This window comes from Neodiprion fabricii, chromosome 4 (genome assembly GCF_021155785.1).
Source record: "Neodiprion fabricii isolate iyNeoFabr1 chromosome 4, iyNeoFabr1.1, whole genome shotgun sequence".
NCBI classification, from domain to species: domain Eukaryota; kingdom Metazoa; phylum Arthropoda; class Insecta; order Hymenoptera; family Diprionidae; genus Neodiprion; species Neodiprion fabricii.
This window is the reverse complement of record NC_060242.1, coordinates 39597363-39613516: the sequence shown is the minus strand read 5'-3', so window position 1 is coordinate 39613516 and position 16154 is coordinate 39597363. Positions and strand designations below refer to the sequence as shown.

General features: G+C 37.4%; 2 protein-coding genes across 2 annotated transcripts; one reads left to right on the top strand and one right to left on the bottom strand.

The window, feature by feature from the left end:
• Positions 1-1395: 1395 nt before the first annotated feature.
• Positions 1396-6264, top strand: LOC124180408 (calreticulin). Its single transcript, XM_046565874.1, has 8 exons — positions 1396-1562; positions 2543-2647; positions 3250-3453; positions 3749-3900; positions 4334-4600; positions 4702-4938; positions 5151-5294; positions 5535-6264. The coding sequence occupies exons 1-8, from the start codon at positions 1478-1480 to the stop codon at positions 5550-5552; spliced, it is 1212 nt and encodes a 403-aa protein (XP_046421830.1). The 5' UTR covers positions 1396-1477; the 3' UTR covers positions 5553-6264.
• Positions 6002-10752, bottom strand: LOC124180407 (E3 ubiquitin-protein ligase TRIM23-like). Its single transcript, XM_046565873.1, has 7 exons — positions 10553-10752; positions 9761-10321; positions 9374-9482; positions 8891-9264; positions 8437-8805; positions 8107-8311; positions 6002-7162 (listed from the first exon to the last, which is right to left on the bottom strand). The coding sequence occupies exons 1-6, from the start codon at positions 10619-10621 to the stop codon at positions 8123-8125; spliced, it is 1671 nt and encodes a 556-aa protein (XP_046421829.1). The 5' UTR covers positions 10622-10752; the 3' UTR covers positions 6002-7162; positions 8107-8122.
• Between the last annotated feature and the right edge of the window lie 5402 nt (positions 10753-16154).

Below are 16154 nucleotides of genomic sequence, written 5' to 3'. Positions count from 1 at the left end.
CAACACCATCTGGAAGTTTAATTGCCTAACTTTATAGGTTGCACTGCAATGTGCAGTTATACCTATAATAATCGAATTTTACGATTCATGTACGTATTCTCGAAAATTCCAAAGTCCAAATGTGACGGGTAGGTTCTCCCGAAAACATTTCCCTTTCTCGAAACTCATCGAGACACTGCAAGGTCCTCCTATTTCGGATAATCGACTCAGGCAATAATGCGTGTTGCATGTATCGTTCGATATAAAACTTTGAACTGCAGACGGTAGAATCGTGTTTTGATCTTAATGCATTGAATATATTGAGACACGCGTCTACGCGCGAGAAGTTGTTACCTTAATTTTCGAGAAACATTATACATATATATACATATACGAGTACATATACGTACTTTCTTACAAAAACAATTTTCTTATTTTTTCTTAAAAATTCTTTACGCGACTTCGCCAATCACGTCACCGTCCTACAATAGCTCGTAACTGGGTAGGTATAATATATATCCTATTGAGATATTTCGGAAATTTGCACATAATTGCAGCGATTATATCACTATCATTTGCCGAGCTATAGGTAATATACTATACCGAGCTCGAGGTAAAATACGTAGGCATACGTAAGCGGATAACGTGGCAAGAGTTTATTACGTCGTATGCATGGATGAAAATTCTAAAATATTCTAGTTGCGTGAGCTATACATTAAACGTATTATCGCTATTCTATTTTCAGAAACTTCGTGCAACAACGATTAAAAACGTTTGCCTATAAAACCTGGGAAAAATTATGTTCACATAATTAAAAAAAAAAATTGATTATTCTTCAATAAACATATTTTTCTGAAATATATGATTCTCAAAATCTCTTCGAGAATTCAAAAGTTTATATTTATTTCAATGAAGAACCACTTTTTATGTAATGTTTCGCCTATACTTTCATTTTTACACCATATTACATTCATGTATACTTATAGGTATGCCTACAAAAAGTTTGCAGAAACGAAAGGTACGATGTTCGATTGTTTGCAGAACAGCGTGCTTGCATATCATCAGTAAGAAAGTGAAAATGTTTTCCTGCATCTCAGTTATTTTGTTGATAAATTCTCTTGTACCGTGCAACCTGAAAAATTTTCAGAATCTTTCCACCTGCCGTTGATTAAAATTATTCTCGTTTAAATAAAATTCCGATGTGACTAGCCGGATGCGCCGCGCCGGTTGATAACTCTGCATTATCGACGCGACGTGGTGTTTTCTATCTGTTTACCTTTGGATAGTTGATTCGTCATCTACGTAGCGGCGCCTCATAGGTCGGCGAGCGTGGTCGGAGGTGATTGGTCGAAAATAGGGAACGAATGAGCGTTTTCCATCTGTCTGGCCCGACGGCTGCTCGGTGTCTCTGTTCGCTACCACGTCTGGCATTATTGGCTTGTTCCTTGTGCGAATAGGACGATTTGACGCGGGTTATTTCGCGATCCCGGCGCCCGAGATGCGGTCTTTTTACGCGTTCTTCGCCTTGTTGGCGATATCGGCTGTATGTGCTGAGGTCTACTTCGAAGAAAAGTTCCTCGACAGTGAGTACAAGACCATTTTCAACCCTCTGATAATACCCTCTTTCGTATCCGTCCTTTTACATTTCTTCTCCCTTTTACTTTTCGTCACCCTCGATCTCTTGACAATGCGTCAACTGCTGCTCCTGCTGCCACTCTGTGACGACGTATCTCTCGACGTTCACTCTCCCGGGCTTTCGATGTCAATTTATAAACCACACCCTTTAAATATTACCATCTCTTCATGTGCGTCGGAAGCCGAGTAGGCAAATTCCGTTCACTCGGCAGCTTGATGAATGCGGTTACAAATTTCCCCGCAACGAATACCTACTTAAATAAATTTGCTACTATAGCATCATCATTATTATTATTATTATTATTGTTATCATTATCATTCGGTGCAACGTAGCTACTTCCCGGCGAAAGCTTGTATCTCAAATATAATCAATTAATCACGGTCAAGGGGATCGATATCGTTCGACATCGGAGTTTCATCGGCACTTATACGTTAGAGATTATCGGATAAGACAAAATTTTCGGCACCGGCATACGTGCTGGCATTAGTGGTATTGTTATTATTATTATTTGTAAATAAAACACAAACGAAAATGCCAACCGGCACGGCAGGGACGAACGAATGAACGTAGAGGTGGCCACTCTCCCTACTCGGATTATCGAGCGCTGCCATCTGTGACAGTATCGCCGTAGGTATGAGACTATGCTATCATGTAGCACGCTCAATGCTTCCTTCTGCTAATTGAACTTCTGGACTCTGTAAAAGAGACCCGCCAAGTATCGTCGTTGAGGAAAAAATTAATCGTTGAAAGCGAAGTGCGAACGTGATTTCTGTTAAGGTTATCCTCAAATATTTACGTGTTTAGTTCTACAACTTGGATATTTCATTCGATTTCGCGTTTGCTCTTGACTTTAATTAAAGTTTTCGTTCGTCTATTAATGGCGGTGAAAATTATAGCTAACCTAATATTCCTGTCTGTTAATTGCAGACGCATGGGAAAAGGAATGGGTATATTCTGAACATCCCGGTAAGGAATTTGGAAAGTTTGTACTTAGCCATGGAAAGTTCTGGAATGATCCCGAGAATGACAAAGGTTGGTATCTATAACTGTTTGCGTATTTATCTATAATTTGCTTTGCCAATGTAAAATAAAACTAATTGATCTGTTTGAATTGATATTTAAATTTTTTACATCAAGTAATTGATTTCTGCCACACAAAAGTTAATTAAAATTCTTGAACTTTGAAATCTTCAAATATTTTTTAATTGTCTACTTAGTGTTAGATTAATATCAATGCATATAATTATGTTTAATCTTATTCGTAATCATTGTAAAAATTGAAGTATAAATGACTCGCGTTGAATTAAAATGAAAGAAACTTTCTTTTTTACTAAATTAATGTATTTCGTGTTCTGCAAAAGATAAAATTCTACAGCCATTATCATATTTCAGAAATGTCATTAAAGAAGGCAGAAAAAATAACTGTAATAAGAAAACATTTTGATAACATAAAGATAAATTCAGTTTGTTTACTTTCACTTCATTCAAAACTTTATTATTGCATAAACAATGTCTTCTATGTATTGAGAATTATATTTTCAAGTGTAATATTTGTAAGAAAGCAACAGAAGGAAAATGTAAACTTCATTTTAATACTTTGATAAACTTTATATTATATATAATTATTTCTTCAGGTATCCAGACGTCCCAGGATGCAAGATTTTATGCACTCAGTAGGAAATTCACCCCGTTCAGTAACAAGGATAAACCACTGGTTGTTCAGTTCTCCGTTAAGCATGAACAGAACATCGACTGTGGAGGAGGATATGCCAAAGTGTTCGACTGCTCGTTAGACCAGAAGGATATGCATGGAGAAACGCCATATCTTCTCATGTTCGGTTAGTACGATTAAAACCAATTTGCTAAATTTGCAATTTCTTCACTTTCCACATAATAAAGGAACGGCTGACTTGTTTACTTTTTATTTTTATATGAAGTATAAATTTAACTCCCCCAATACCAGTGCACTCCTTTTGGAATTGATCCAACATTGTTAGGATGACTATCTGCGTCTGTTTACATGATAATTGAAACGAAATTTCCAAATAGTTTTGGCATTAGATCAACAAATAAAGAAATGGAACATATTTGTTGTTTGTTTAGCAAAATTCATAAATTTCTTTCTGTAAACAGGACCCGATATCTGCGGACCTGGCACCAAGAAGGTTCACGTTATATTCAACTACAAAGGAAAGAACCTACTCATCAGCAAAGACGTTCGCTGCAAAGATGATGTGTACACTCATCTTTACACATTGATTGTCAAGCCAGACAATACTTACGAGGTAAAAAATATCAGACTTTTTTTTACATTAGTCTTGAAAAGCGATTAGATTGCTACATTTTGTCCAATATCAACGAGCAGAAGTATACTCCCAGAAGTCATTCACTGTCCATGGATTTAAAAACAAAATTTTAAATCGAGCCTAGAGTCACTCGTCAAGTCTCACCCTTGTGGAGGATGAGTGCTATAGGAACTCGAAGAGCATAACGCGTCTTACTTATGCCCTGGAATAAGTTACTATGCCTATCTCAGGTACCAAGTGAAGACACAGACCACTATAATACGAGAGATCCAGTCGTAAAAATGCTGAGATGATGATTCTGATTGTTTTGCCAAATCATACGTCACTTGGACATTAATTTGCTGTCATTTTTGTTAAAAGTGGACGAATTTTACATTTTTACTAACATCTTTAGTAATTTTCTTTGCTTCAGGTCCTTATTGACAACGAAAAGGTTGAATCCGGCGACTTGGAAGCTGACTGGGAGTTCTTGCCTGCGAAAAAAATCAAGGATCCGAACACCAGCAAGCCTGATGATTGGGATGATAAGCCCACCATCCCTGATCCCGATGACACAAAACCCGAGGACTGGGACAAGCCAGAACACATTCCTGACCCCGAAGCCACGAAACCAGACGACTGGGACGACGAGATGGATGGTGAATGGGAAGCACCCATGATTGATAATCCTGACTACAAGGTAAGAAGCTTTAATATAGTGAGGGTGCACAAATATTTGAAATATCATTTGCCAAAAACCATCGTAAAAGTAATGATACTTTCATTTTTCAATTATCTTAGGGAGAATGGAAACCCAAGCAAATTGACAACCCTAACTACAAGGGACCCTGGATTCATCCCGAGATTGATAACCCTGAATATCAACCAGACCCTGAGCTCTACAAACGTGATGAGATCTGTGCCATTGGATTTGATCTCTGGCAAGTCAAGGCCGGTACGATCTTTGACAACGTTCTGATCACCGACGATCCTGAATTAGCGCACAAAATCGGGGAAGAAGTTTGGAAACCTACTTTCGTGAGTGAAATTTTTTTGCCACATTATTAAAAGTGGTGCAACGTTGTTGAACTATAATTTAAATTAACGCAAAATGATGATAAAAGCAGGTCTGATTATAATGAGCGATAAAAAGCTGGAATTCCTCGTTACTGACAAATACTCTATCAAGCAGTTGACTTCTGGCAGTACTTTGAGAGTGCTAATCTTAATTTAGAACTTTATTAATTCAGGAAGGAGAAAAGAAGATGAAGGAAGCTCAGGATGAAGAAGAGAAGAAAGAGAGAGAAAAGGAACTCAAGGAAAGTGAAGACAAAGAGGAAGACGATGAAGAAGACGAAGATGAGGACAACACCATCCCTGATCCAGAAGAAGCAGTAAGTATTCACAAAACCTTCACTTCCTCAAGAAAAATTATTAGCAAATCTCTAGTCTTAAAATGATGAAAAGACGATTTCCGATTATTATGAGCGATAAAAGCCGGAATTCCTCGTTGCTGAAGCTTTACCTGTTGATTAATTTCTTTTTACTACCATATAAAGCTTAAGTTCTCATCGCGTGCTGAACAACGTGCTACATGTCGGATATAACAAAATGGAATTGCTTCTTTTTTGCAGGAACACGACGAATTGTAAATAGTGTGTCAGGTGGCACAAACACAGACTGTATTCCAGGAGCTGCTGCCTAATTGTGCGACGCTATCAACTATTGCAAGAGTGTGAAAAAAGAAAGAGACAGTTGGAATGAAATATTACAAAATGTTATACACTAGATGCTTTCAAACACTAAATAGTGTGTAAATCATACGTGCGGGCAAGATAACGTTGATAAAATTTTAAAAACGTTACTCATCTGCGCAATTTCGTAACAGTCGGTTGCGAAACCGAGAAAACTGGTTGTTATTATTGAAAGGATCACAAGTTTCTCTAATTGTCGTAATAATTACTTCAAGTGATTGAAGAATCTCCAAAAATCGTCGGAAAAAAAAATTATTTAAATCGCGACAATTTTTATTCTTGCCCCCGTGTCCACATCATCATCATCAGCTCCAAAAGACTAAGTTGTTCCGTTTTTGTTTGTCAAGTGTTTTTATATATTATATTGTATTAAAGTAATTTTGAAATTTACTTTGGATGATACAAGAATTAATATTATTATTTCATTCTCCTTACAAGTACAGTGGGTACGCGTCGTAATAATGCGCTGCGACTTCTAATAGTGGTTATGAATTGAAAGAAAAAGCAAAAAGTGATGGGTGTGTGCAAATCGTGAGTGAGTGATAACAATAGCTAATAATTGTATCAAACCACCAATAACCATATAATAAATAAATAAGACTTTTCTAGACTTTGCTTTGTTTATTGACACTCGCCAATTTCCTATTTCCCATCATTGTTTCTCTACCGTTTGCATGGGAAAATGATAAACATGGAACGAAAAGAAGACTAAATACGTTTGTAAACTTTTACTTGTTAGAGATTTGGGAAAATTTATTTACCCAATATTTGCACGACGTCATCAGAGAATAGACGATTGGTTTCTAAAAGCGTTAATTATCGTAATTTATTTGGTGACATATATAAATATACACTAATGTACATACATACGTAGTAGTCCTGAAATGGAAGCTGCACATTGCTTTACCGGAGCTAAGAAAATTAAATAGATTGTGCACCAAGGAGACTTACACCAAGCGTAAGTTTGCAATGAGTCGTAGGCGAGCGCATGCACAAGCCAAAGACGAATATGGCAAATATATGAGGCGAAAAAAACTATCTCAAGGTGCACATGATACTTTATGTAACAAAATTGTCGATTACAAATTTTTTTCGTATAATGGAGTATCAAGAAAAAGCACTTTTCAGTACTAAGACACAAAGATGCACTCCAATGCTCTTTTTCTTGTACTGTCGCAAAAATAATTACTTTATGTACAACTTTGGAAAATATCGAGCATTTTTAATTTTGTACTAATTTCATAGCCATCTCTTCGGAATTTTTCTACACATCAAAGACTGAAGGTGATAAGCCATTATTATAATTGAAATATTCTATCACAATATTTGCAGCATTGATTGCATCTTCAGATTTAAAACTACAAAGTTGAGCCAATTTAACATTGTCCTAACTTTCATCATTTCTGAAGAAAAAGTCGTTTCAACCGCAGTTTCATCTGCATTAAACAATTGCTTCAATCCGTAATCTTCTTCCGGAATCGTTCTCCAAATTTTTTCTACCTGCAATGCTAGGAGAAACGTGAGCTGATTAATTTTCGCTACAAATAATTACGATTAAAATCTTTTTTTAATTCCCATGTGTTGATGACGTTCTAATGCTTCAACTGAAAATATACATTTTCATAAACTTGTGTTTTGTCATCTAATTTCGTACAATTTTACAGTGACTATCCACTGCACATAGCACATCACCGAATTCGCTGTATTTTAAAAAACCATTTTTTCGAATCGTTTTGACTCAAGAAAAAATATCTTTAAAACAATAATTTAAAAAGAATAACCCATGGTTACTTCTATTGAAGCGTGACGCTTTTACTGCTTTTACCGAACAACAACCCACGATCACGTTCGACTACGTATTCGGCTTACATGAAGTTTTTGACAATTTTTATAATTTATAATTTGCCTTATTAGAAAAAATTATGCACGACAGTTTTGCGGTATAAAATAAAATTAATGCATAAGTACAGAATATGAGTGTTTCATATTACTTTTTATCAGAGGTCCGTTCAATGGAAGACCGGATTTGTATGTTCTATAAAACCAAATATATACAATGCCTCTTGTAAGTTATCTAAGAGAGATATCCTGATGCGTTTATTTTTCTGCTTCTGATTTAGGGTGATTCATGTGTCCAATCTCAAGTTCACTCCGTCACTTCATATTTTTTTCCCCCACTTCTTTTACTATAGCTCCGGTATGAATGTCCTTTAAGATGTCTATTTTAGCTAAAATGATAAGGCTATTGCATTTCTTTTCATTACCGTCACATTTGACATTATTCTCTGTTATGATAATTTAATACTTCAAGCGCAGAGCCGATTCGGGTCATGCTTCCGTTCAAGTGGCGCGGGGTACAGAAAAAATTTTGACAGCTTTCGGTGTTGAATTAATGAATATAACGTGTGGCGATACAAACCGTGCCTAATGTAAATCAGAAAACTAGACTCACCTAGTATTTTTTATGTTTAGGTACTGTTAGTGTACAGGGCCTCGTTTGCACCCAATTGCTGTGTCAGCCAGTCTAATCCCTGAATGAGACCAGTGGAGTCAGTCAGAGGCGAAGATCCCTCTATATGCCAGGCTCTACCACAGCAAAATTTTTGTAACGAAAGGATTTCCGTCAGCTCTTCGACTGTCGCACAACCTGGTACATCCTGAATTAAAAACAGATTATTTTCTTTTTATTTCAACAATAATCAATTTCACCTGTCATCAATTTCCTAAATTGAACTGATTATTCATTTCATTCAACATGTAAAGTCATAAAGTCATGTTGTACCTGCTTGTTGGCGTATATAAGTAACAAGGCATCTTTCAGTTCGGGTTCGCTAACAATTTTTGTCAGTTCTTTATGCGCCTCTTTGAATCGTAACCTATCGCTAGCATCGACAACAAAAACGACAGCCTGAGTATTATGGTAGTAATGCTTCCACAGTGGCCTCAATTTATGTTGTCCACCAACATCCCACAATGCAAACACCAGGTTTTTGTACTCCAGACTCTCTACGTTGAATCCAATGGTAGGAATCGGCGGACTGCACAAAGCCATGTCCCTCATGGCAAATAAAATGCTAGTTTTTCCAGCCCCATCTAGGCCAAGTATCACGACTCTCATTTCTATCTTTGTTCCAATATAAACTCTGTTGTCCTAAATGAACGAAATTTGTAAAAATGACGCGACTCTTTCTCTAAATTTCCCATTACCGATCATGAGAGAATTAAGCTTTACGAACCCTGCTAAATATTATGGGAATAGAGGATTCGGGCGTGAGCAGGTCTGGACCAAGCTGAGCGTAATGTTTCTGCTGCTGTTCCAATGACGTCAGAACTTGGCTGACATCTCTGGCGCTGCTGAGCAGTTTCCAATCTTCAGAACCCAACAGACTCTCCCACTGAATGCAAACTTCGGCAACTTGGGTCCTAGTCATATTCAGATTTTCGTGTAATTCTCTAAGCGTGCAAAGTCTTTCCCTTGTTTCAGCATCAACGCTCATTGCAGCTGCTTTTTCCTGTTTTGCTAGCAGTGACCTCAGCTTTTCAAAGTGCTGACGTACTCGCTGCCGAGCATCTTCTATTGCCCAGCCTTCTAGTTCCTGTATTACAATTTCTAGAAGTATTCGATAAAATGTTAACAGATTGTCTGCAATCAGTAATTGTAATACTGATAATTACATGTTAACTGCTGCATCAAACAGAGCCAAAATTATCTTCCTTACCTATCCTATGAGCTGTATCCCTCATGTTTTCCGTAAATAGAGTCATTTTTTGCATTGCTGTGATGATTGAAACTCGGATATTCTCAGCTTCTGTCTCTACCAATGTATGCTGCAATTCAATAAACAAATCTAATGAATAAATCGAATAATCAAAGTCCTGAACAGTGTTCTTGAAGTTTACAGCCAAACATTAAATCCGGGAAACATATGAACCTTTTATTAGACTTTTCTTAACAATAAAGTTGAAGCTAGCAGCCAGAGTTAGCAGCTAAACGTGTTAAACTTTTTGGAAACAGGAAAATATGTTTAATTATATTTAATTATAGTCATTTAGCTTGACGGGTGCAACAAATGAAACTCTTTTGTTTGAAAAACTATAAGCTTCACCTTGTGAGTACTGTGCCTCCCATAGTCCCTGCAAAGGTAGCACATAAGAGCACTGTTGCATCCATCCTGTGTGCATGTGAATTCAGCGATATGCGTGCTATGAGTGGGACACTTTGGTTTTTCCTTTGGTTTTTCAGACAAAGGAATACGCCTGTGTCTGGCGAGAGTTTTTGACGAGTGAGTGAGAACATCGCAGGCGTCGCAAAGGTGAGTCATGCATACTGTGCAGTACAGAACAGCAACATGTTTCTCATCTTCGTCGCACGGCTGAGTAGACTGTAGCCTCTCCCGTTCGAGTTTCATATTTTTCTCAATATTTGACTCTTCTAGCCTTTCCAAGAGTTCGATGAGCACAAAGTTCTTCTTTAGACTATACACTCCATTCTTCTTGATGGCTGTGGGCTGCCGGTCGAAGGGACATAAAAGGAACTTTTGATCCGACACACAGGGACGAAGACGCAGTAAACAAGAGTGACACACAGTGTGACCGCAGTGAAGTAGACGTGGTACTTTCCCACCTTCAGCAGTGAAAACTTCTTCGCAAACCCGGCATTCTAGAACCTGTTGAATTTATAAGTTGATATTCCTGTTCCGCTGCTCAGTGGTAGCGAAAATAGAGATAACCTAATATGGGGATGTAATGAACAGTATTGAACAAAACTCTCCAGCATAGAATAAAATTTGACGAATAATAATTTAGAAAATTTGTATGTCGGATATTTATTGGCAGGACATAATTGTTATTTTAGAAGTCAAGAAGACGGTTTGGGTATAATAAAAATGTTTCTTTACGTTCGGTTTCGAAGATACTGATGCGGATCTGTTGAAATATTTGTTTAGTTGGTCCATGTCTTCTGTCATCCTTATTCGACCCTTGTTTTTCAACTGTAAAACGAACCGCTTTGACGTTGCAAGTGTAGGATCGACATAGGTGTAAATTTTAACATTCTTTGTCAATATGCATCATTGACTTGAACATGAATTTCGCATTCGCGAGCTTTTACGTTAACTGAAGAATATAAAGTTGGGCGCATGCGCCCCCTGAGATGTTCGTGTGGTAGAGTTGGAACTTGTTGCAGAACATCAGAGAGTTACCGATTTCGACATGATACTGGCTGCATTCACTTCCGAGTAACATAGTCTTCGCAACGGTAAGCCCAAGCCAGTACTTAGCCTGTGTGTACTTACCGACTTGTCGGCGATACAAGAAATTAATAATGAAAATAAATTTCTTCCAAAATTCGTAGCAAAACATTGATTTAATTAAAGTCTAGGTACCCGAGAGAAGAATGTGTACATAGATCATGAATAATTTAATACGTGATGCATACTATAAATTTTATAATTTTCCAGGAGACAAATTAGATTATCTACAATAATCGGCTATAATATAGAAATATAATATAGAAAATAGAAGAACTATTCATTTCCAAATGGGATTCTATTCGACGCGCCCTGGATCTATTCCATAACATTAATATTCATAATTATTCAAACAACTTTTCATTTGCTCTCTCGATCTTGAATTTTCGTAGGCATAGAATCGAAACGCTGTTTTAGCTAGTCGCAAGTGAAGATTTACGTTGGGTAGAGAAGCAGAATTGTTTGTCGAAAAGTATTCGTATGGCAAAAAATTCAGAGTAACTTTAATACATCACGGATGCGCTAATTTTGATCAAGATGAAATGGATGCTCCGTTAACGCAGTGTCCTGATTTAAAAACCTACAAAGGTGATTGTCGGCTATTTTTTTTTTTAATAGGGAGAGATGAAACGAAGCTTCTTAAAAGTTCGAGTGTATTTTAACACACATTTAAAAGGAACGAGCACAAATTTTTATCATCCAACTGTCGCAGAACGGCAGCGTTATTAGCTGACTCGTTAACTCAAGAATATATCTTTAGTCAACGGCTGACCATCGAAGGGCCTAGCCGCTTGAGTCTGAATTCGGCAGGAAAGATAAAGTGCGTATTTCTTATCTGAAATGTGAAAACTGAAATCATTAGACATCATATCATATCATACATCATATCCGTGATTATTTCATATCATACATAGTATTCAAGTTCGAAACCAAGGTTTGGATGTGCGGATGTTTAGAAAGTGACGTCAGCCAAAATATTTTTTCTCTTGACGTCATCGATCTATATAGTCGAAAATCAGCTAGCCGAATTCCTCAGTCCGGAAGCAACCGCGTAGTAGATAGTAGATGTAACCGTTTTGCGACAATTGGATGATAAAAGTTTTTGCTCGTACCTTTCAAATGTGTATAATGTAATGTAATGTGTATAATGTAATAAAATACATTCTAAGTTTTAAGAAGCTTCGTTCTATCTCTCCCTATCAAAAAAAAAAAAATACCGACAATCACCTTTTCAGATCTTTAAATCAGGACACTGCGTTAAATACTGTCTCATATACGGAGCATCCATTTCATCTCGATCAAAATTAGCGCATTAGTGATGTATTAAAGTTACTCTGAATTTTTTTCCATACGAACACTTTTCGAAAAACAATTTTGCTTCTTCACCCAACGTAGATACTTCACTTGCGACTAGCTAAAACAGCGTTTCGATTCTATGCCTACGAAAATTCAAGATTGAGAGAGCAAATGAAAAGTTGTTTGAATAATTATGAATATTAATGTTATAGAAAACATGGATGAGCAGGGGGACCAGGAGGACGAAAGTGGTCGGTGTTGGTCGGAGGTGGTTGAAGGTGTTCGGGAATATTAGGAAGTATTTGGCGGTGGTAGGAAGAGATCGGCGGCGGTCGAGGAGGACGATGACGACGTTGTCGCCGAGGGGTGTGGGGTGGAGGGGCGAAGGTTGTCGGTGGCGGGAGGAGATGGTTGATGGTGGTTGGAGGTGCTCGGCGTTTGTTGCGGCGGTTGGTGGTGGACGCGGTTACTCGTCACTCACGGGGATGATCGAGCTGATCGACATTTCTAAATCGCAGTCGGAAAGTAGTCTTACGTACTCACTTTGTACCGACTCAATCTCAAGCTTCCATACCGACACTACTTTGGTTGCTACGAATATCAATGCGAGCCCGTCAAGTACAATCGATAGAGCAGAACCCTCCTACGCTCCCAGGCCCACCTGGGCCCACTTGCCCACCAAAAACTGGTCACAAAAATTTACCCACAGGTATTCGTCTTTATATTCTTCATTCAACGATTTTTGTTATTGATGCATTGATGTCGATAACAGACATAACTGGTGAAGAGAAAGCCAAAAAGAATTCCAAAAAATCTCCTTTCAACATCGACTGACATTTACGGTTGATAATTTGACTCGTCAAAGTTAGCACCAGTCGATAAGGTAGTAATCTGCAAAGAAATTCCTGACTTTCAAATCTTTACACGTAGAGATCGATGAACATGATCGATTGTGAAACTCTCGTTTCATTGTAATTTTGTCTAAACAGTTTTACAGTCTTTCAACTGTGTATGACGTTTCACTTTCTTTCTACACACAATTTCCGAGAAAAATTATTTTTTCATCATAACTTTCTATGTATAATTATACTATCCTGTGGTATATATCACCTTATCAAGAAAACGGTAATATGATTAGATGCATCCTAGGCACTGATCTCTATTATAACTAGAGATCAGTGATCCTAGGTGAAACGTATTATCATTCAGGGTTACACACGACGAATTTTCGCGTGGGATAATCATTAGTGATTATCGCAATGCCATTAAGAAAAAAAATATCTATATTGCAAGAGAACGGATATTCCGAAATCGATCCTACATGTAAATTTCGAAATTGGACCGCCTTTGTACAATGGTCTGTAATAATGAAATGGTATACATAAGAGTGTATCCATGCATACGAGAACTTGTTTTCAACATAATTTATCAACTCTACAACTTCGCTAAAGCTGGCTGACCGAGCGGCGATTTTGTATATATAAGAAAATGATCTGCAGATGAACTTCTCCATATTTAAAAAAGTTTAAAAATTCGACGATTAAGACCAATTTTGCTGTTGCTATTCGTCCTTGAAAATCGGCCATTTAGGACGCTTATACATACATGTATCAGTATACGTATGAAATTGTACATAGTAAGGAATTGATCATAACGGTATAAGCGATCTGAATATTTGAAAAAATGTTGAAATACCGTGACTAAGGCGTTAAAATTACCCCTCAATTCCGCGAAGGAGTTATTGTCGTATATATCTGTAAAACTTTATATAACCGCAGATCGTTTGCAGGTGCGCGTGGGTAGTAGAACAGGAATTGCATGAATTTGCGCATAAGCCAGAAACCTTGATATTGACCGTCAAGAGATTGGTCATATTAAACGACGCAGAAAACGATCTATCAAATATGTTAAAAAGCGGAGCGTTCAGTTCTGCTTTCGTAATTCCGCCAGGTTTTGCAAGGGTACGTACATAGGTATGTATGATGCGAAGCCATTATTATACGAACGTATAGGTATATAGTAGACATATACCATAGACCATAGACTTACAAAAGATTCGTCGGAGCGAGTGTATCCAAAGTTAAACTGCGTTATGTGAATTAGTTCTGCTCCAAGTGGCACCGCAGAAAACTTATTCTATTATTCTTCTTTGCCTATTAACCAACCGTATGTATATATGGGTATGTACCACAGCTGCAGGAATAAGTACGGCTACACATAGATATCTATGCACATACAGTGCAGGGTAGTTATTACACGTGGTGCGAGTTACAACGCTTCGAGCATTGTAACAATACGAAAATCCTGTAGCATTTAAAAGTCGCCATTACGTTATGCATGGTGGGACCATTAATACACACCTTTTTTCCCTACCAAGATACCGCAGCATTCTTCCCACTGTAATGCTGCGCAATCTTATACTGACATTCGTAAATACGATAGGTGGTAATATCCATTCGATTTCTTTCTACCAACGTAGAAAGTGACCGTTCTCTAAGAATAACCAAAAAAAATCGGTTCTCGATTAAACCGATTATTTTTCAAACTCGATTAATCGACCGACTCGATTATTTTTCCTCACGATTGGTTTTTGTTTTTTACACCCATGAACGATGCAATTACTATCATTGTCTTACTTACTAAGTACTTAACTATTTGATATAATATGTGAGAGATAAATTAATATTTTCACCTGAAATTGAAAAATATTTTGAATGAAACTATAAATTATCAAAAAACTTTTCCGCTATTAGGATTGCATACTGAAATTTTACGAAACTTTGGCTTCAAATGCACCGTTTCAAAAAAATACGAATCAATCCATTATTCGATTAATTTTTATCGATTCAATCGAGTCGTATTCGATTATTTTTTTGGACTCAATTAACCGATGTATCGATTATTTTTAGCTCAGTGGCCATCGTTAGCCTACTCAGCGCTGACTCGCCAATTTTCATGGCAAAGTGATTTTTGCGTGCATCGCATGGTTTGCATTCGCATTTAATCGTTATACTGCACGGAATTTAATTTGTTGACTTTTCGTACTCTCAACCAGTGTTCTCTAGGCGCAAGATAATGAATTCAATAATTATCTTGCGAATAATTTGGTGGCTAATTGTAAGAGAAACGGTACTTCTTAACGACTTGATTAATTGAAAGTAATTCAGGCGTATAGATGAAGATTAATTTTCTCTCATTACTCATTGAACAGATATGACATTTATGCGGACGTATCCTCCTTGTAAACACGACGAGGCTCGGCTGATATTATAACCCCGTGAAACGACGATCAGCGGATAGAAAGAGGATGTGCGATCAATGATGTAGCAGGTTTTATTTAATACAAGCAAAGGTCATCGCGTTTGTATTCGGTTCTTCTGTAAGTGTAATGTCGCGATATAAAAGGAATTACTAACAGTTCAGGGGCGATCGCGGATATTTATATATATAATACCTGTTGCTTAAGAGCTAACAACAACCTGCAGCCATTGAAGTTTGAATCCATTGTCCGTTTCATCTTTTTTATTTAACTCACAAATGCGCAGAATTTCGAGCAATTATTTAATCTGCCAGAAAAAAAGACCTGAGAAAAAATGCGAATCATCATTACCTGCAAAATTCAATCACGAGGTAAAACTCGAGAATTTGATCTGTACCAAGACGTGCATAAAAAACGACTTCCGAGAGGCTTTTCCGACTTCGCATTGAGACGGCGGAAAACCCCGGGGAAATCTTGGTGGGCAAGTTTAAGGTTCTGCACGTTAATTATGGAAATTATACCCAGATACTCGCGTTCAATCGCTTGAATTTTCAAGGATTATTGGCAAGGATTCCGTGTACGTAGTATACCACAAATAAAAAACGAGCTCGTCATTTTCACCCGCAGCTCGGTCAAACATCATCTGCAGGAAGTGAAACGATTCGCCCGTGAGGCAATTTATATCTAAGAATGAAA